The 22843-nt window shown below is 38.4% G+C and overlaps 1 protein-coding gene across 6 annotated transcripts in view; it reads left to right on the top strand.

The window, feature by feature from the left end:
• Window positions 1-21679, top strand: part of cher (filamin-A) — a 31241-nt gene extending 9562 nt beyond the window's left edge. The window contains exons 3-18 of one of the 6 annotated variants that reach the window (XM_068297316.1): window positions 509-653; window positions 731-1066; window positions 1421-1435; window positions 2061-2152; window positions 2222-3514; window positions 3583-3969; window positions 4074-4640; window positions 4937-5741; window positions 5801-6253; window positions 6324-6459; window positions 10030-10101; window positions 10816-10906; window positions 18405-18545; window positions 18609-18778; window positions 18844-20875; window positions 20952-21679. In XM_068297316.1, the coding sequence (XP_068153417.1) occupies window positions 509-653; window positions 731-1066; window positions 1421-1435; window positions 2061-2152; window positions 2222-3514; window positions 3583-3969; window positions 4074-4640; window positions 4937-5741; window positions 5801-6253; window positions 6324-6459; window positions 10030-10101; window positions 10816-10906; window positions 18405-18545; window positions 18609-18778; window positions 18844-20875; window positions 20952-21136 (6920 nt within the window). In that variant the 3' untranslated portion in view covers window positions 21137-21679. Of the gene's footprint in view, window positions 1-508; window positions 654-730; window positions 1067-1420; window positions 1436-2060; window positions 2153-2221; window positions 3515-3582; window positions 3970-4073; window positions 4641-4936; window positions 5742-5800; window positions 6254-6323; window positions 6460-9036; window positions 9150-10029; window positions 10102-10815; window positions 10907-14312; window positions 14634-18404; window positions 18546-18608; window positions 18779-18843; window positions 20876-20951 lie in introns of those variants that run through there. The other 5 variants (XM_068297317.1, XM_068297319.1, XM_068297320.1 and 2 more) reach the window with 5 other exon arrangements.
• Window positions 21680-22843: the final 1164 nt, after the last annotated feature.

Below are 22843 nucleotides of genomic sequence, written 5' to 3'. Positions count from 1 at the left end.
GATAGCGATTTGATTCACAATTGATTAGCATAACAAAAAGATGAATCTTTTATTGACCGAATCTTTCTGGTCGGCTGTGTTCAAGTTTAAGGTCGTCCGGTTGGTTGGCAAGTTAATCGCGTGTGAGCGATGCTCTCGGCCCTGAACTTGACCAGGAGACAAGAAGTTGTTGTAACAGTTAACAGACATTTTTGTACATAATTGGCAGCTTGTCGCTGCAACTGGTTTTTAATGGCAAGTGTTGTCATTGACAGATCTCTGGACTGCCGTTGCCTGCCATTTGCCATTGCTGTTTAGTTGCAGATGCAGATGCTGATGCAGGCAGCAAGTTGTTATGGCAATTAATAGATACATTAACTATGTATATGACGATGGTAACGGTGTATGATCTTCATCTTCATCTTTTGAGCCTTTCGAGCTTCTGGCTTGGCATGAATCTTTTCCGAATTGCATTCTGGTTTGACAACAATTTTAGCAAGTAACATGAAACGATTTACGACTTTTACAGATTCGTCGGACATTGTGGACTGTAAGCTGAAACTGATACTGGGTCTGATATGGACACTTATTCTCCACTATTCGATATCGATGCCCATGTGGGATGGTGAGGATGAGAAGCAATTGAATGGCTCGGGTCCGACACCTAAACAGCGGTAAGTGAACCTTTTCTCGTTTTATTTCGGGCTGCAGCAGAAAACTTTCATTTTTTTTTTTTGCTTTTTTCTTGCAGTCTACTCAACTGGATACATACTAGAATACCCGATATGCCCATAAATAACTTTACTAATGACTGGACTACTGGCAAGGCTGTGGGTGCTTTAGTTGATGCCTGCGCCCCGGGTCTCTGTCCCGACTGGGAGCTCTGGGATCCCAAAGATGCTGTGCAAAATGCATCTGAGGCCATGGGTTTGGCTGATGATTGGCTTAATGTACGCCAGTTGATAAAGCCCGAGGAACTGGTCAATCCCAATGTAGACGAGCAATCCATGATGACCTATTTGTCGCAATATCCAAACTCGAAGCTCAAGACTGGAGCTCCATTGCGTCCCAAGACTAATCCAAATAGGTGAGTCTCTTGCAATTATTTTGTTTGGAACATAAATTTTGAATTTGTGTGAATGTATGTACATATATACCTTTAGTCCTTTTTCCGTCTAATACCATTCAATGGATATTCGAATTGAAATTCATATTTCTAATTTTTTCTATCTCCTCTCTGTCCTTTCTATCTCTCTCTCTCTCTATCTCTCTGTTATTATCGGTTTCTTTTTGTACACCTTTAATTTATTGGATATTAATTGTTTTCTCTCTTTTTTGTTCTCCCTTCTTTCCTGCTCCTGCTCTCACATAAATTTATGCCCAAAACAAAAAAAAAAAAAAAAAAATTCCTTATTAAAATTGTCTGAAATGCAAAACTCAGCATTCCTCCGCCGCGGTAAGTTCGGCATGCCCCGACTCTTCGCTCGTTGCTTTTGAATATTTCTTTTCGTTTCTGATTTCTGACAGCCGTTTCGTTTTTTGCCTACTTTTTATCGGCTGGTTTATTTTTTATTATTACTCTTTGTTCTTGTTCTTGACAACTTTTTATTTGTATATTTTTTGTATATATATGTATGTTTTAACGCGCTTCGCATTTTGTTTCAACTTTGTTTTTGGATTTAAATGTTCTACCAGTTTGCTATAAATGTATTTCGTATTTTGCCTTAAGCTAAGCAGCGTATCTAATGGATACTTTAACGTTTAACAGGGCTCACTTGTGATTTGCTTGCTGCTAACAAGAATACGCATTGATTTCAAATTGCTCGTTACGTTTGGATGTTTTTTTTAGTTGCAGTTCAGAGTTAAAAGACTCTAACCAGCCTGCTGTTTTGTTTTTAATACGTTTCTATTTTTGGAAATTTTTAACTGCAAACTGTTTGAATTTAACAAAAAAGTATAGCCTACTCTTAGATGCTGTTTAGACTAAGCTGCAATATGTTGCTGCATACTTCTAGGCTACTGATATATTTTTCTGATTATTGTACTAAATCAATTTACTTCTTTTGTTTTTCTATGTTTAGAGTACGTGCCTATGGACCTGGAATTGAACCCATTGGACCTGTGGTTGGGGCACCAGCCAACTTCACCGTCGAAACTTTCTCCGCTGGCAAAGGTAAGTCCATATAAGAAACATAATTAAAGGATTCCGAGTTAATCCATGTAATTGTACATTTTCGTGTAGGTGTTGTCGATGTTGAGATCGAAGGACCAAACGGAGAGATCGAGAAAGCTGATGTGCGCTTCAATCAAGACAAGAATCTCACATATACCGTCTCCTATATACCCAAGGCTGAGGGTCAGCATAAGGTAACCGTTAAGTTTTCGGGTCGCGATATTCCGAAAAGTCCGTTCCCTGTGAAAGTCGAGGGACATGCCGGGGATGCATCTAAGGTTCAGGTTACTGGTCCTGGCATTCACCCAACTGGTGTGACCATCAAGAAACCAACCTTCTTTGACATCCTCACCAAGGATGCTGGACGCGGTGTACCCGAGGTGATAATCATTGATCCTGCTAATCACAAAACTTCCGTGGCGGCCAAAGTGCGCCAGTTGGAGAATGATACTTGGCGCTGCGAATATGTCACCGCTCTGCAGGGCTTGCATTCGGTTAATGTGTTCTATGCGGGCACACCAATACCGAACAGTCCGTTCCCCGTGAAGGTTGCCCCATTGTCAGATGCACGCAAAGTGCGCGCCTCTGGCCGTGGTCTGCAAGCAACGGGCGTTCGGGTTGGAGATGATGCTGACTTTAAGATTTACACAGAGGGAGCCGGCGAGGGTTTACCGGAGGTGCGTGTTATTGGACCCGGTGGCATGAACCAAAACGTTATGCAATCTAAGATCGATGGTCATACGTATCAGTGCCAGTATTATCCCACCAAGGAGGGACGATATGTAGTCATGGTTACTTTTGGTGGCCAGGAAGTGCCGAAATCACCCTTCGAGGTGAAAGTTGGTCCCAAGAAGGAGTCTTCCATTGTGGCATATGGTCCAGGATTGAGTAGTGGTGTCATTGGATATCCTGCTGCCTTTGTAGTAGAGACCAATGGTGAGACAGGTGCCCTCGGATTTACCGTGGCTGGTCCCTCGCAAGCAGAGATCGAGTGTCATGATAACGGTGATGGCTCCGCTCTGGTCAAGTATCATCCAACTGCTGTGGGAGAATATGCCGTTCACATTCTATGCGATAACGAGGATATACCCAAGTCACCGTTTATTGCTCAGATATTGCCGCGCACCGATTTCCATCCAGAGTTGGTCAAGGCCAGTGGTCCTGGTCTCGAAAAGAATGGAGTTACAAACAATCAACCCACCAGCTTCGATGTTGATACCAGCAAGGCGGGTAATGCTCCATTGGATGTCGTTGTCCAGGATGTCTATGGCACAAAGATCCCAGTGCAGCTGAAAAACAATCCCGATGGCACCAAGAAGGTCACCTACACGCCAACCACCGGTGTGCCACACACTGTAGAAGGTTAGTTACATGAATGTTTATCCAAGAATCTCTGAATGTTTATATATGTATTATTTAATTTATTTCAGTCAACTACGGCGGAGTATCTACACCAAATTCTCCTCACCGCATCTATGTTGGAGTGCCCGTAGATGCATCCAAGGTCCAAGCATTTGGTCCATGGCTGCAACCTGGTGTACGTCCCAATGTGCCCACACATTTCAATGTGGATGCTCGTGATGCCGGCGAGGCTGAATTGAAGGTGAAGGTAATTCACGAAGAAACCAAAATCGATGTTCCCTGCCGCATCATCGACAACGAAGACAGTACCTATTCGGTTGAGGTTATTCCACCCACGAAAGGAGCATATACCACAACCATGACATATGGCGGACAACGTGTGCCCCTCGGCCAGAAGGTGGTTGTCGAGCAAACAGTGGATGTCTCTAAGATCAAGGTCGATGGACTTGAGCCGAGTAAGTTGATATGCATAAGATGACGTAAAATTGAATCTCCATCTCTAGCACTCCAAGTTTATCACGGTCTAAGTCCAAGTCATTTCATTCACTTCATTCACAAGCCGCGCCCCTAAACAGTTTGCAGCAGTTCCGTATCATCACCCATGGTCTACCTAAAGCGGACTTGGCAGTGACTATCACAAGTCCTTCGGGTAATCGGATCAAGGCACACATTATACCAACAGCGGAGGGTTTCCTTGTTAACTTTACGCCCACCCAGTTGGGAGAGTATTTGCTGAGCATTTGTTTCGGCGGCACACCCATTACGCCGCGTCCGTTCCGCCTGCAATGTCTGACTGGCAGTGATTCTAACAAAGTCCATGCCTTTGGGCCTGGACTAGAGCGCGGTATTGTGGGTCAGCCGGCAGAGTTTATGATCGATACGAGAGGTGCCGGACAAGGTGGCTTAGGTGTCACAGTTGAAGGGCCCTGCGAGGCGGCTATCAATTGCCGCGACAACGGTGATGGCACCTGCAATGTGGCCTATCTGCCCACCGAAGCTGGCGATTATACAGTCAATATAACGTTTAATGAGCGCCACATCAATGGCTCACCATTCCAGCCCATCATTATGCCAGTGCCGAATCTGAAGAACACGCGAGTCAGCGGCATTGGCATACAGCCCCACGGTGAGAGGCTATAACCAGGAGTCAAATTACAATTGCAGTTCCGGCCACCTCTAATCTAACGCCTACGCTACTCACCCAATTGGCTGCAGCGCCTGCCTCTACTCCTTCTTTGCGTTATTTTTGTTGTTGCCGTTGTTCATGTTTATGATGTTCTTGTCCTTATTGTTATGAACTAAACCCATTTAATGATACACTAATTGCATCTTATTTATTCTCGTTGATGTTTCTTTTCCTACACTTACAAAATGAAAAAGAAATCTGATCCTGATTATTTTTTCTTTGTCTCCTCCTCTTAGGTGTTATCATGAATGCTGCAACTGATTTTATGGTAGACATGAGCAAGGTGGGCAGCAACATTGAATCGGGAAAACTATCCTGTGCCATTTTCGATCCAATGGGTCATGTGCTGCCTAGTAAGATTGTCCAAGGACCCACTGATGACATTTTCCGCATTATGTATACTCCATTTGAGGCTGGACGTCATACCATTGAGCTTATGTATGACAATATACCAGTTCCGGGCTCGCCGTTTGTGGTGAATGTTAAGAGCGGCTGTGATCCAGCACGCTGCAAGGCCTATGGACCGGGTTTGGAGAAGGGCCTGACCAATCAGAAGAACAAATTTACCGTCGAGACCAAAGGTGCTGGTAATGGCGGTCTCTCGTTGGCCATCGAAGGCCCATCAGAAGCCAAAATGACCTGCACGGATAATCGCGATGGCAGCTGTGATGTTGATTATTTGGCCACAGATCCGGGAGAGTATGATATAACCATTCGCTTTGCGGAGAAGCATATACCCGGCTCTCCCTTCCGAGTGGTCGTGGAAGAGACTGTCGATCCCAGCAAGGTAAAGGTCTATGGGCCAGGCATCGAGCATGGACAGGTGCGCGAAAGTGTGCCTACCTATTTCAATGTGGATGTAGGCGAGGCTGGTCCTGGCCGCATTGCCGTTAAATTGACCAATTCAGAGGGCATACCTGTGGATAATCTGCGTGTGGAGGACAAGGGTGATTGCATTTATGCCGTGCACTATGTGCCACCCAAAGCTGGTTCAGTGCTAACCTGCCAAGTGAAATTTGCCGATGTTGAGGTGCCATGCAGGTAAGTTCTTTTAACTTTGTCATGCCATTAGTTGTCATAATGTTTTGCTTTTCGTTCAGTCCATTCGTGATGACCGTCTTCCCTAAATCTGAGGCCACTAAGGTCAAGGTCAAGGGTGTAAATGAGAAAAAGAAGACACCAGCTTCGCTGCCAGCTGAATTTGAGATTGATACCAAACAAGCGGGTCAGGCTGACATCAATGTGGCCATTAAGAACCCCAAGGGCAAAGCCATGCAGCCACGCCTCGAAGAAGTGTCCAGCGGTACTTATGTAGTATCTTTTGTGCCCGATGAATGCGGCACATATCAGTGCAGCATCAAATATGGTGACAAGGAGATTGAGGGCTCTCCCTTCAAACTCGAAGCATTCCCCACCGGCGAGGCCAAGAAATGTAAGCTTGTTGAGCAGGCACCCAAAATTCTACCCTCGGGCAGTCAATCCCATCTCAAAGTTGATGCACGTGAGGCGGGCGATGGTGCAGTAACCTGCAAGATCACCAACAAGGCTGGCAGGTAAGAATCATCCACAGCATCGCCATCGATTGTGGAAAACCATAACAATTCAATTCTCTCCACTTTGCAGCGAAATTGTGGGCATTGATGTGATTGAGAAGGATGGATTCTTCGACATACTTTATGCTCTGAATGATCCTGGCGACTACGACATCAATGTTAAATTCGGTGGCAAGGATATACCGAATGGTAGCTTCTCCATTAAGGTAGCCTGAACTAAACATTTAAACCAAAAACTCACAGCCAAAACATGAAATTCAATCTCTAGTCACAAATCTAGTCACTAAATGGGAATTGTTGAAAATTAGCAATTATTAAGTAATATTACAAACATTTACCATATATATATACATATATATGTATATATAAATTTATTTATATATTTAAGAGTTTAGCATCAAGTCCATTGTCATATTGCGTTTTGTTTTTCTTTTTTGTGCGTATCATTTCAAAGTCTTCTTCCTTTTTTTTCTTCCACTTGAATTGTTTGACATTTGTATATATGTTTATACAACAAACAATATGCATATATAATAATCAAATACAAATCGACACGCAAACAATTTATCATTTCGATTAAAACAAAGTATACAATTTAAGTGCAACATTGTAAAACATGATAGAAATACAAACAATCAAATTCATAGATATCAAAAATAATAAAAATTGAAATACCCAACAAAAATATCAACTTTTAAGATGTAAAAAGATTGAAAACTCTCTCTCTCTCTCGTTCTCTCTTTCTCTATATAAAGAAATTGATTTAAAATTTTGTAATCTAATTGCATGTAATTATATTTCGTTATCAAAATTATTTCAAATCAAAATCAAAAAATGCTCTGCTATGCTTAAATTGCGCTTTGTTTTACATTTTATGCATTGTTTTAATGCTTAATTTATTATTGTAGATTTATAAGTTGTTTGTGTGTGTGTTTTTGTGTTTGCATTAGACTCGAATTCGATACGAACGCACTTAACACAGATAGTAAAAAAAACAAAAAAAAAAAAAACCTATTTACTGCATTTGTAGTTAAAAAGCAACCAACTGAAATGATACACAGTATTGGTTTAGCCCAAAACTATGCTTAAGCACATAATTCTATACAATTACGAAAAGCAAAACCCATATTATTGTAATATCTAATAATTGCTAATTTTAACAACAATTTTCCTAACACCAGTTAAAGCCAAGCCGTATACTTTGCACTAAAAACCAAATTGTTCTTACAGCCAAGGGGGTAAGACCTATAAGCATACATACATGTGTATGTACCTATATATTTATGATGTATACATATATTTGTAGAATTGTCAGTAAGTTCACGTGCCGCACACAATGTTGACAGCATGAGAAATGAAATGTCATTAATATAGTGTCAAAAATCATAAGACTTTCGGTTGGTCCTCTACATCGAAAGGCGGCAACAACAATGCACATCACTCAATTCTGATTGAAACAACTTGAAATCTGCGCCGGGCATAATGCCCAAAATGAAAATTCAACCGTTTTGTTTCTGCAGCTGCGTTCACATGGACGTAGACGTGATAATTCCAAGGGGAAGCTCCAAAATCTGTGTTTAATTGTATATTATTAAATGCATTTCGAGTAGTTAATAATTTCTATTCTCTCTGGAATTCTATATAATCTATCCTTTTGCATGCCATAAATAGTCTAACTATGCCCTTGTTTTATGTCAAGTGTTTGTTCGATACTTGGATAGTCAAGATTAATTGAGTTGTCTGTGTGTTGTATGTTTCTGCTTAAAAAATTTTGTGTTTAACAGATTTGCACAATTAGCTAGCTGTGAAATTAATTTCTGTGTCTTTTTTGTAAAGGGAAAACTTTGTTTTTCTGCCATCTTTTGGCATTAACAACTTCATTATATGCTCGGTTGGTCTACGTGATGGCCAGCACATTTCTCATATTTCCCTTCTTTTAGTCTTTGTTTTTTTTAGGATATTGAAAACTATTTTTAGTACCGTTTACCAAACCCCATGCAAGTAGTTTTACTTTTTAACAATAGAAAACTTAGTATTGTTCAGTTAATTACTGAAAGATTACCTTTAATCTAATACAACAATTTAAGAGGAGTCATTCAAGAATAGTAAATTATTTTGATTATTTTTTCTTAGATAAAAAAAGTAGCATGTGTAATTGAATAGAACATAAATTAACACGTTGTATATTGTTTTTCATTTCTCAGATGACATTTTGTTGTATCTATTCATATTCTATATGCTAAATATAAATTGCAGTTCACACTCTTGGGCAACGGTTAGCGCCTCAGGAACATTTTATGAAGGAATTTTGAAATTTCATTATTGCTGTCCGTCCCATCCATATGCAAACAGAATTAGAAACTTATAAAAACAAAAAAACAAAATCTTATACATACATACATTGTAGATATATATATATACGACCGATATACCTATTTGATCTGTTTATATGTATGTATAGGCCATGTAAACGCTGATGACAACAACCCACGCTGATTCAGCATGTGTTGTTGTTGCTGCTGATATTGCCTCTTGCAGGTTGCAACAAAATCAAATACATATACATACATACATACATATATAAACGACATACTGCATATGAGAATGAACGCAAAATTCGCAAGTAATTAAAAATAAGAAAATGAAATTATAAAAATGGCGCAAAATGGTGTATGTGTGTGGTGTGCGTGTGTGTGTTTGTACTGCTGCTTAGATGAAGCACAAATAGTCATCGCTCTAGTAGCTAGTCGATCTAGTCGTCGTCCACAACTGACCAATACTTAGTCACAAATTGTCCTGTGTCGTTGCCGTTGCCGTTGTCGTTGTCGTTGCCGTTGTCGCTGGTATCGTTGTTTGATCGTGATCGAAAATTTCGGTGAATTGAGTGCATTGAGAGGTGGATTTCGATTTGATTTTGATTTTATGACGTCTGATGCATGTTGTACATGATGTTGTATAAACATCGACTGTCAATATGGCATCTCACATTGATCTAGTACATATATGAAACGACAACTGTCGCTCGATTCGATTCGATTTCTATATTTTTCCACATATATTCCATTTCTACATATAGTTTTTTTCCCCTTTTTGCTGGCCAATTGATTGGCCTGGCCTAGTGGTAGAGATTCGATTCGTGTACCTCTTCTTATTAATAGCTTGAAATATTTTATAGCAATTTGTATCTTTGGCTGTTTTTCTTTCTTTTGGTCGATTTTGGCCACGGATATGGCACGAATTGGCATTCATTATAAAGTGCTTATGTAACAGCTGCAATTGTGGAAATTCTTTCCGCGTCAATCAATCCCATTTCCTCTCCAATTCCGTTTATGTACCATCTACACCTACATTTACGATATTCTGTATCTGTGTCTGCGTGTGTATTGATTGTTGTTCATTATTTTTTTGTTTCACACTTCGAAATTTAGTTCTTCCCTTGTTTTTCTTTTATTTTTTTTTTTTGCCTAAATCAATCAATACATCAAGTTTTTATAATAAGCAGAGTCCATAGTAAAGGCCACACATATCACCACAATGGACGATGCGGCAGTTGTACAATATTGTGGAATATATAGTTTATGTATATATAGTTTAATTTTTTTTTGTTTTTCACAAGTGCAAAGTATACGCGGAAAGATGTAGAACTTCACTCGTTAGTGCCCTTGTCTACCGACTGGATGATCATGTGCTATTACCGCACAAATTTTCATCTTTATTGAAATTTTGACTTACACATTTAGGAATTTTCATTTTCATTATTTTCATTGACCTTTCAGGCTGTCGAAAGCATCGAACAATACGAATACGTCGAAGAGCATTCAACAAAGGTGATTAAGCAAACAACTCAGGTAAGATTTGCCAATTGCATTCGATTGCCAATATTAGATATTCCCAATATAATATTTTGAATATATTCAAAGTAAAGTGTAGACAATTGAAGCGTATTGAATTACTTAACAAAAAGTGACATTCAGAGTGCTGAAAGTGAAAAGTTTTTAGTCTTTTGTATAATATTTTTGTACTTACATTGACAAAACACTATGGAAATAGAACATTTACTTTTAAAGCATATTGGACTACTGCCAATTTGATTAATAATGATCAGTTTTATTAGAAAAAATTAGCAATACATATTTTTATTAGTAGTTATAGACAAACTTTTGTTTTAGAAATTTGCCTTTGATTATGTATAAACAAGTTTTATGTTTCTTTACCACTTTTTCGTGGCATTTTGAGAATGCTTTTGTAAAGGTCCATCAAAGCAAAGTAAGTCGTCAGAAACTTATATTAAAAACCATAAAATAAACAAATGTCTGACAGGCGGACATTTTCATTACGATTGTTATTCATTTAAGTTTGTTTTTAGACATTGAAATGATCAACAACTCTTTTACGATGACATTTATATGCAGCTTTTCAAGATTTAGTACTGAACTACAGGTTAACTTTACGTTTATAGGGTAAAATGTTTATATTTGGTCCACAAAACATTTCTAGTTAGTTCTTTAAAGACTTTTTTGGTGATTTGTTCCATAATTTTTAATATTATTTATTGTTTCTAGAGCGAACTTGTTAACGGAAAGTCTGAAATCACATATCGTAGTGTTGCCTTTGAGAAATTGCCACTCCCCACAACAGGCGGTAACGTTACAGGTAAGCGAAATGTATTATTTAATTAAATCAAATGTCCGAAATTTTATTTGTTTAATCTAGACAACATTTATGCGCAATTTAAGCTGGCAAATCTAGTGCAACAAAAATGTCAGCACAGTGGCCATTGTCAGAAACTTTTTGGCCACAAAAACACACATATACATTCTGCATGTGTGTGTGTGCGAGTCTTTTTGTCTTTTCATGCTGAGGTGTCGTAAATTTGAAGAATATTTAAATTTAAATATTTTGTGAAAATACGGCTCATGTTAGATGGGATGCAGAGACATCATGGACATGTGTGGCCAATGCACGGACGGACTGGCGACATGATGGACAGACAGATAGACAGCTGATGGCTTATCACAGGCTAATCGTTGACAGTCCGACATCTTAATTATGACAATGGCACTGCAGTGACTAGGCAGGAGAGGCAATTTTCGGTTAATTTCTTGTGAGGTCCATACACGATGATTTGCTTTGCTGTGAAAGTCACATATTTTCACATATTTCAGAATGAATTTTCTTTTGTTTTCCGTTCATTGACTGTGTGTGCATTGCCTGCACGCTTACACTTTTACTTTCCTTTGATTTTTGGTGGCCAGCGGGGAAAAGTAATTGGGTATTTAAATTTCAAATACGTGTGTTAATTATCGAAATTTATGTGGTTATGTGTTTTGGAGGTTGTTGACGGAATTTACGACTCGCAAAACTGTTTGCTTGCCTATAATTTCAATTTTGAAATTTCTTCAACATGATTAATGCGATTTTTCGCCCCAGTAGATCTCGATGGTTGTCGCTCTGCGAGTATGTGTGTGTGTGTATTTGGGTGTGTTTGTGTTCTTATAGAATTTTAAAATCAATAAATAAATTTGCACTTTATTCAGTACAAGAGATATTCGATTCAATGTTTCACGCTTCCATGACATTTTCAAACATTTTTTCAAAAAGAAAAAAAAACAAATGTTGAGGTCTGTTCCGTTTGAGTCTGCCCATGAGGTCTGGTGGTCCTCCTCGACTCATCATTAAGATCACACAGTGCGCCACGTATCATTTGAGGTTTGGTGCAGTTTTCTCTCTTTTGGATATTTGCCTTACCAATATGTCGGCTTTTTCTTTCATTCTTTTATTTTTTTTGAAAGAGGGGCGGTTTATTTGGTTAAATGTCGTCTAGTTTGTGGGATCATTCGGTTTTTATGGTCCGCTCCATTTCGTTTGAAGATGGTTTATTGTAAATGAATCGTTTGTTTAAATGTTCAAGTGGCTTTTGAGTACTAAGTATTTCTGAGATGTTTGTCGATACATTGATTTTTCGTTTAGTCAATTCGATGGAAGGTTGTTTATGAAAATGCACTTTTCTTAACTATTGATGAATTGACTTATTAATTAGTTATCAGTTATTACCATAATAACTTATTTAGGTTAAAATAAATTAGAATCTATTTATTCATTTAACCCAATAAATCAATCTCAATTCATTTTAAAATAGTTGTTAACCGTTTTTTAATCCTTTTATGTTATTTCAAAGCATAGATCAACTTAATATAGTTCGCTTTCTGTTAGATTAAACATAATTATTGTGTTTAATGTCTAGCCAATTGGTACAAACATTCAATTTTTAAAATTGCTTTTTGTTTTATGTCTATTCGATGTATATTTTTGAAAATTATGATTCATATTCAATTTGTATTAATAGTGAATTTTGGGCACTTTGATTGATTTTCGCCAATTGCTTACAGTAATGTCGCATTTATTAGGTACAGCAGACAAAATTGATTTCCAATTGACAAATTCGATTACATAAGCAATACGAAAAATGTATATATACTATAGCGACACTTGTTAAATCTATTAATTTCTCTTAATATACACACACGGATATAGGGAAATGATTAACGCATTTTTGGCATACCAGAATATGTTCATTAAACATCTATATGAATTTTATAGTTCAATTTTTTATTTCGCTTTCACGTCAATAAAAAAAAAAAAAAAGCGAAAAACTTTATTTAAATTTGTCTCTGCAGATTTGTACATACATATATATTTATACATATATATATCTACAGATTTTATTTTTAAAACATTTCCCGCCAGTTTAATGGTAAAATATTAATAAATTTTATGTCGTCTTTGCTGCAATAAGTAATAAATTTTATTTCTATGATCTGAGCTCCAAAGAATGCAAATACATTTCGAGTTCGAAATTCAAAATTCGAAAAAGAAAAGCAACCTCTGTTAAGGCAAATGGCCAATGATTATAGATCAATGATTATGTTAACAGTCAGACACACACACACACACAAACATATACCGAATTATATATGTATCTATACAAAATGTTGAATGTCCATAGGAAATATTTCCAATTTTCTATCTATTTCATCTTTTATAATTTTATTCATTGGTTCTTTTGCGCCATAGCAGCAGCAGCAGCAGTAGCGGAGCAGAGCAGCGGCGGCCATATTTTTCGAAAATCCGCAAAACACCAACACTGTTTGTATGTGTGTGTGTGTGTATGATTGAGTTTGATTGCGATTGTCCGTGTGTGTGTGTGTGTGGTCGATCAATGCTGCTAACAGCGCTGCTGCTGCTCAGCCACTGCGCCATCGTGATAGACGCAGACGCATCTTTGTGGTAGAAGGAGGAACTGGCTGGTTTTTTCATATTTTGGCCTTAATTTCGATTTGGAACTGTCTCTGTTCACTTGAAATCGGGACGTGGAAACGCGTAGACCTACAAAACGTCGCTAGCAATTAAAAACGTTCGCCCAAAAAAAAAAAAGAAGAAAAATACCAGAAATACAAGAAATTAGAAGAGCAAATTATCGAATCGAATCGAAAAAAAAGCAAAATTAATAGCAGCAACAAAAAAAAAAAAAAAAAAACAGAAGAGAAAAATTAAAGCCAAATGACATATAATTTTAAGACCATAATAATCCGATCAAGTGCTTCGATGAGATTTTAGCTTGTGTGTTCATCAAAAGAAAGGACTATTGTTCTTTATTTGTAGCGCAGGAAACAACGCAAAAGACATTAATTTTAATAAGCAAATATTTATTATAATCTACTAGATATTACATAACGGTTTCTAACTTTGATTCTCAGAGTGTGAGTGTGACGATAAATTGCATATTTATCCTTGTGTGTTTCACTTCTTAATTGTAATCTTAGTCCTTAGCTTAAACAGCAAGGATATGCGTTAAAACGTGTCACTAAAAATTTCAAAAAAAAAAAAAATTTTAACCCCATCTAAAATTTGACCCGAAAAGTGCGCATATCCTTGCTGTTTGCATGTGAGTGTCCTTTGTAATCTTGTCGATATTATTGACAAAATTCAATGTTCGCTGTTTCAATTAAATTATTCTAAATTTTAAGTGTCTTTATTTCACAAATTCTATCGAAACGCGTCAATTTAAATAAAACCAAAAACAAAAACAACAAAAATCGTAAACGAAAATTTTAAAACGAACAAAATCAAACGAACAATAATACCAAAATGCACTTCAGTTGGTTATCAGAGAAAACACCAGCACCACCAGCCACCTGGGCGGATCATTCATATTACTTTCGACCGCAATTCTATAAAGTGACCGTCTCTGAGAGGGATCACGTTGAGCGTACAAACGTCTACTTCAATGAGACCATCATACCAGAGAATCAAGGATTAAATGGTTCTGATTTTATGCCATTAAATTTTAAATCATCGTTTGCAATTGTAACACATCAAGGTAAAACAAAAACCAAAAAAAAAAAACAACTGTCTCTTAAAGATTAGCATCATTTTCTTTTTGGAACCTATTTTCCTGGCCACAGGAAGACTAACGGTTGATAATGAGAGAAATGCTTTCAATTCTTGATACTTTGCCAAGCGAAATGACGTCCACGATATTGTCGTTCAAATTGCCTGTGCGCCTGCCTCCTGACTAAAACCAAAAGAATGTTTCATTTGTGTTAATGACAAAAATGACACCAAAAATTTTCAATTCAATTCACTTGCCAGCTTAAATCAAGCAAGAGAGAGCAACTGTTGGGGGGAAAGTGAAATGCTTCTCCTTCTTCTAACGACAACGGCGGCGCTTGGCCCACACAGACGGATGAGCAATTTTTTTTTTTGAATTATTACCCCAAAAGACTCTCCAATGTGTCTTGTCATCTGTGTCTCCTGCCTGCTACGTTTGCATACAAAGGGGGAGAGGGGCCGGTGCCGGGGCCCCTCTGTGTGTGTTTGTAGTTTTGCAAATTATTCTCTATGATTTATTATCATAAAATGCAACAAAGCGAAAAATTTGTATGGCTTTTGCAGCGAATATGTTTCAATGGACTTAGAATTCTATGCAGTGCGATGATAGTTTACACTCTCTAACAAGTTGTTGAAAAATACACAACCCTTTCTTTAAATCGTTTCAAATCCAAAATGATTGAAGTTCTCTTTACACTTTTGAAAAGTAATATTCACATTTTTACATAGCTTTGCAATTCTAAGTATAGAAAGTCTTTTAGCTTTTTTCCAAGACATCCTTTTGTATGTGTATATATGTAGATTTAGAAACTTAGACTTTAGACTCCATTATTTATTCTTTTAGTTGTTTGAAATCATTGTTTTATGCTGTGCAGTGTTTGATTTTGTTGGCTATGGGCAAATGGCAAAGTTTCACAAATATATCGAAAACATATATCCCATCGTTGGGTCTGCCTATAACAGCCAGAGAGTCATTAAATCTTTCATTTGTATTGCCAGCGTCCATTAGATGCCAAAGATGCCAGCGTCGCAGCCATTTGCCATGCTTCAATAGCCAACGCTGGCAGGTAATCTTGGCCACGCAGCGGGTGGATAGGGAACATCAGAACAGGGGCCGTGAAGGGAGGGGGGGGTCAGCATTGAGCATTGAGGGTGGTGGACAAAACGACGACGGACAGCAGCAAATGTTTAAACATAAATAATCATCAAATTTTTGTTTCATTCTGTCATCTGAATAGATATAAAGTTATATATTTTTTTCGCATTTTTTGGCAGACATCATTTTTAGTTTTTAAATTCCCCATATTTTGTTGTTATTTTTTGCTGTTGCTGCTGGCTTCTATCAAATGCACGCACTCAATATAATATTTTATCATTTATTTGCAAAGTTCTTATGAAAGTTTTCCTTTTCATTCGAATTGAGAACACTGAACAGCTGAAGGAAATGTCTACTGAGCAGATTTCAATGTGAATATATTTTATATATTATAATAGGTATGTGTGGAAAGGAAAGCAATTTGATTGTACCAATATGCCCCAGATAGAAGTGACTCTAACCCTTCTCCTGCCACTCTTCTGTGTGGTGGGGGAGGCATCTTCATCATCATGGTCATCATTATCTCTTTTTATGATATGTTTGCTCTTAATTGTTCTTATGCTTAGCCCATAAGTTGGCAATAAATTGTGCAAAACGTTCAACTTGGCACTCTGTCCATTGTCTTTGTTTGAAGTGGATGATTTGGTTTTTTTTTTTTTTGAAAATATTTGAAAATTGTCTAAACATTTGGACACAGTCAGAGCCACGCGACAGCACGCTACACGCTTTTCTCTGATTTATCTCTGTTTACCTCCTTCTTTTTTGTTGTTCTAAGTAGCTATATACAAAGTATTCTTTGCCTTCTGATGGATCAAACTGTAAAGCTTATTATTTTATTTAATATATGAATGTGTATGTATGTACATATGTACGTATGTTTGTTCCAGAAATAGAATTTGGCTTGAAATTTATGATTTATTTGACATGCGATTTTATGGTGTGAACATTTGGAGAAACTAAATGTTCATTTAATAAAATGGAAATTTATGCTAATGTGACTTGTCTGACTATAATTAACTGTTTAATTTTGGCACAAACATTATATATATTATATATACATACATATATTCCAAATGAATCACTCGAAGGAACTAGCTAGAGATAAGTGGCATGGAAGGAAAGAGTAGAACCTTTAGCATTGTTTACTAATCTTCGAGCCCTTTTAATCTAAATCTGGTGACAACTTATCCACATTTATGTCTCATCTCTTCAGTGAAAAATATCTTGAATATTTACCTATTTATTCACATTTTTATTGCTTTCTAGATATATGTATGTATGTCAGGGGCGTATTAAAAGCCTAGTAGGTGGGGGGCCTCTAAAATCGAAGATTCCCCATCTAAAGTCGCAGTAAATGCAGTTTGTTTTTCGGGCGCCATCCACTCAGAATTCAACTCTGTTCAGATCTGACTATATGCACATATTAAAGCTAAAAATACGTTTGCCGAATATCATAAAAATGTATAAATAAAAAAAACATATCGGGCACGTGCTAAAGTTTGTCCCCCTTAGATATATTAGACTCCAGCATCTGTCCACAGATATTGACTAAATACTCATGCATTTTTCTCTATATACAAGCTAGGGGGAAATCAGTAAATAGTGGGAACCATATAGTCATCTATGTATGTATATATTCTTGATTTTTCTCTATATAACATAAAAAACTTGGTGTCCTATATTTGACCTCAAAGTATCATTCGGGAATGATGTTTTAGTTTCTTGTTTTTCTTCATTTTGTTTTTGTTTTTGTTTTTTTGGATCTTTCTTTTTTGATGGCGTGGGAAAGTATAAAAGCAATTGTAGGCGTTGTGGGAAATTTCTTACTTTGGACAGACGAAAGTTTAACAGGCACTCAGTTGCTGGGAAGCATTCGTTGTGCATAGAAGTGAACTTGGACACTGGCTCCAAACAAAAACAAATCAAAATAATATCAAGGACTCTTTTGAAAGGACATTAAGAAAGAAAGATAACCGTATCCGTGTGCGTGTGTGTGTGTGGTGTGAGAACGTGTCAGATTTTATAAAAATATTTATATAGGTAAACGAATTAAAATTTGCTGCTGCTCGTGTGATAATTAAGTGGATCTACATATTTATATACCCCAAATAGAGGGTCGCTATAGCATTTCATTTCGCAGTCCTTTTTTTTTGAATTTGAATATTTATTGGAGAATTTTTATAATTTTCTAGTTTTTTCACATTCTTAGCAGTTCCGAGTGCAAAAAAAAGATCGAAAAAACATATGGTCCAATTAATTTACTTTGTTTTGACACAAATATATGATCAGTGCCTGAAGTTTTCTTTCAAAGATACCAAAATAGATTGGTTATTAAAAAAACAAAAAAAAAAGGCATGCAGAAGCCAGAAAAAAACCACCGAACATAAAAATTAAATTATGATTTCTTTTAAAAAATAATTGACAAATGTTTCACCCACACAGAAAGAAACTGTGTTGATTTCCGATTTTGAGGAATGTTTTCTCGGTTGGGTGACATAAGACAGTGTAATAAATGAGCATGGACACACCCCATTTCATGTGATTGAACTGATTATATATATATCAACATATATGTATATACTTTTGGCGGGGGGTTATGTCGAATATATTGTAAACTGTACCTAAATTAAACGCCATCTATTATTCATCTGTCCCGCCCCACAGCTGAAGTCAGAATGCCAAGCGGTAAGATAGACAAACCAGTTATTCAGGACAATCGTGATGGTACCGTGTCGGTGAAGTATGATCCACGCGAGGAGGGCTCTCACGAGTTGGTGGTTAAATACAACGGCGAACCCGTCCAGGGTAAGTGAAAATATTTTCGAAAAACAAAATGAAAGGACTACTAAAATCGAGGATTTCTTTTAGGATCACCCTTCAAATTCCATGTGGATTCCATCACCTCGGGCTATGTGACAGCCTATGGACCAGGTTTGACGCATGGCGTCACTGGTGAACCTGCCAATTTTACCATCTCAACCAAGGGAGCTAGCGCCGGAGGCCTGACCATGGCCGTTGAGGGACCCAGCAAAGCTGAGGTAAGAATTTTAATCATAATCATCGCGAACGAAGTCTCGGATTAACAAAGGGCTTTCCTATTTAGATCAACTACCATGACAACAAGGACGGAACTGTGTCGGTACAATATCTGCCAACGGCACCTGGTGAATATCAGGTTTCGGTGCGTTTCGGTGATAGGCACATTAAGGGCTCCCCATACTTTGCCAAGATCACTGGTGAGGGTCGTAAGCGTAATCAGATTTCTGTGGGCTCCTGCTCTGAGGTGCAAATGCCCGGTGACATTACGGATGATGATCTCCGTGCTCTTAATGCCTCCATTCAGGCACCTAGCGGTTTGGAGGAGCCATGCTTCCTGAAGCGCATGCCCACTGGCAACATTGGCATTTCATTCACTCCCCGTGAGATCGGCGAGCATTTGGTGTCTGTGAAGCGTATGGGCAAGCACATCAACAACTCCCCCTTCAAGGTCACCGTCTGCGAACGCGAAGTGGGCGATGCCAAGAAGGTTAAGGTATCTGGAGCCGGACTTAAGGAGGGCCAGACCCATGCCGATAACATCTTCTCTGTGGATACCCGTAATGCCGGATTCGGTGGTCTCTCCGTTTCCATTGAGGGTCCCAGCAAGGCCGAGATTCAGTGTACCGATAAGGACGATGGCACTCTGAACATCTCCTACAAACCCACCGAACCGGGTTACTACATTGTCAATTTGAAGTTCGCTGATCACCATGTCGAAGGATCGCCCTTCACCGTGAAAGTAGCCGGCGAGGGAAGCAATCGCAAGCGCGAGAAGATTCAACGTGAGCGCGATGCCGTGCCCATTACGGAGATTGGCAGCCAGTGCAAGTTGACTTTCAAGATGCCAGGCATCACATCCTTTGATTTGGCCGCCTGTGTGACGTCGCCAAGCAATGTGACTGAAGATGCTGAGATTCAGGAAGTCGAGGATGGCCTCTACTCGGTGCACTTTGTGCCCAAAGAACTGGGTGTGCACACTGTTTCCGTGCGTTACTCTGAGATGCATATTCCCGGCTCACCCTTCCAGTTCACCGTGGGTCCACTGCGTGACTCTGGTAGCCATTTGGTGAAGGCTGGCGGCTCTGGTCTGGAGCGCGGCGTTGTCGGTGAGGCAGCAGAGTTTAATGTCTGGACACGCGAGGCTGGCGGCGGTTCATTGGCCATTTCCGTGGAAGGCCCCAGCAAGGCTGACATTGAGTTCAAGGATCGCAAGGACGGCAGTTGCGATGTGTCCTACAAGGTCTCCGAACCAGGAGAGTATCGTGTAGGCCTAAAATTCAATGACCGTCACATCCCCGACTCGCCATTCAAGGTCTACGTCTCCCCGGACGCTGGTGATGCTCATAAGCTGGAGGTACAGCAATTCCCCCAGGGCAACATCCAGGCCGATGCTCCGTATCAGTTCATGGTGCGCAAGAATGGAGCTAAGGGCGATTTGGATGCTAAAATCGTGGCCCCCTCAGGTACCGATGACGATTGCTTCATTCAGAATATCGACAGTGAGATGACCTCGGTTCGTTTCTATCCACGTGAGAACGGCATTCATGCCATTCATGTCAAGTTCAACGGCGTCCATATTCCCGACTCGCCATTCAGAATCAAGGTCGGCAAGGATGTGGCCGACCCAGCCGCTGTCCATGCCACTGGCAATGGCCTCGATGATGTCAAGACCGGCCACAAACATGATTTTATCATCAATACCTGCAATGCTGGTGTCGGCACACTCGCTGTATCCATCGATGGCCCATCCAAGGTGGCCATGGATTGCACTGAGGTCGAGGAAGGCTACAAGGTGCGCTACACTCCCCTGTTGCCTGGAGAGCATTACATTACGGTTAAGTACAACAACATGCACATTGTGGGATCGCCATTCAAGGTGCAAGCCACCGGAGAAAAGCTGGCCGATGAAGGTGCCCAGGAGACATCCACAGTGATTGTGGAGACTGTGCGGAAGATCGCCAAGGGAGGCAAAAATACCGGAGTACATCTGCCTACTTTCAAATCGGATTCCAGCAAGGTGGAGTCCAAGGGCATGGGTCTGAAGAAGGCCTACATTGGCAAGCAAAACCAGTTTACCATCTGTGCCACCGATGCAGGTGAGTGTTGGCCCCACCCCCCTCCCCCATTAGCAACTCTATTTAATATTTAACGCATTTCTATTTGAATTTTAAGGCAACAACATCCTGTACGTTGGCATGTATGGACCAAAGGGACCCTGCGAGGAGCTCCATGTCAAGCATGCTGGCCACAACAACTACAATGTCCATTATGTGGTACGCGATCGCGGCCAATACGTGCTCCTTATCAAATGGGGCGAAGAGCATGTACCCGGCTCCCCATTCCAGATCGATGTCTAGATGTAGCCGGTGCATACATATCATCTATATGAAGTATATATATATTTGTGCTGCATATACTTATATATTTCTATATACATATATGGGCGCTTCATTATTGTGTAAACCATATGTTCCAGGGTCAAATTTCGCGTATGTCTCTTTAGTTCTTCTTTTTTGCATAATTCTTTTTGTTTTAACTTTTTTTAAGGTAAGAGTCTCTTTTTTTGTTATTTTTGTACATAAAACAAAATGGAAAAGATGAAAATTTTGTTTGCGCCATTTTCATATTATAATTTATCGTTTTGTTTTGCTCGTCTATACTTAAACTAAATTAAAATTTAACTGTTGAGTCAATCAATCGATTTTGAAAATGAATTATTGTTCGATACAATTTAAGCACCACAATGCAAATTAAATCTCTTAAACAATTATTTAATACTTAAGCAAACTAATGAAGGAAAGATGATGATTATTATGATTATGATGTATTATGTTTTTTATTATCACTATCGTATCGACATGTAATTTAAATGAAACGAAATAAACTAAAATTTACAAAAACTTCTTTGCAGTTTATCTTAATACAAATAAGTAAATAATAGCTTGTTTTTTTTTTAAGCGGTTCTAAACTGCAATAACTAATTGGATATGATGAAATGAAAGACGTTTAATTAGAGCGAATTTCTTAATTTGGCCTAAGAAAAAACCATTAATGAACTCCGAAGCACCAATAAACCAGTTGCTTCTCCGATCAATTCAGAACAAATGATTGGCTTACAACAACTCAACAAACAACTGAGCCAGATCCAGATCCAAAAGCAAATCTCAAAGAAATCGGTATAATGAAATATTGGGAGTAAGAAGCACTATCTAATATAGAAACATACCTTTTTCATCGGATCATTTTGTACCTACATATGTAAAGAGATTTTTTAAATCTAGGTTATTTTTAATACCTGCGCATAAATCTCATCTTTGGGTTTAGTTTTTATGATAAGTTCCACTTTATGGCTGCAGAACATATTATAATCCTTACGGAATTTGGCCAGGTGAACATGGAACATGGAACAAACACTTGCATACTTTTGGGAGTCTTATATTTTTGGCGCGGAGCTCATAGCATACACAAGTATGCTTGCCATCCTTGACTTGTCAGGTACATGACGAAGAACGGAAATGAAATTCATTACATTTTTTTGGAAAATGGTTAGGTAAACTGTCTAGACAGAGCTCGTCCATATTCAGGGTACACAAGAAAGGTCTTGGCATTGAAAAATGTCCTTTTCTGCAGGAACTTCTGTTCAGTCCTCAAGCTCATATTCCCCAGGCCTGCGAAGAAATCAAGGATATTCTCACGATTTAAGGAGATTGCTGTGTACTTATCCATTCTGCTCCCAATATTATTCCAGAATGTTTCGATCTAAGGGAATTTGGACCATTTATGAAGTCAACACAACAACGACACATAAGAAATATATAGTTAGAATCTAATTACTAACTTAATCAATATTAACTAAATACATGTAATAATAAATTAAGCAAAACAATGTCGGCTAAGTTGCAAAAAATAGTTATGTTGATAGTTTTACATTTGTAACCTACACTAAATAATAATAATAATAAATAACAACAATAATTAGTAATATTTATAATAAGTGCTGAAATGCTTCTAAGATTCAAACCTCCCCACGATACCCTACATTCAATTCGCTCAGCTAAAGTGAA

Source organism: Drosophila tropicalis, unplaced genomic scaffold (genome assembly GCF_018151085.1).
Source record: "Drosophila tropicalis isolate 14030-0801.00 unplaced genomic scaffold, ASM1815108v1 contig_859, whole genome shotgun sequence".
NCBI lineage: Eukaryota > Metazoa > Arthropoda > Insecta > Diptera > Drosophilidae > Drosophila > Drosophila tropicalis.
The sequence above is the reverse complement of the archived record's forward strand: the minus strand, read 5'-3'. Positions and strand labels throughout refer to the sequence as shown.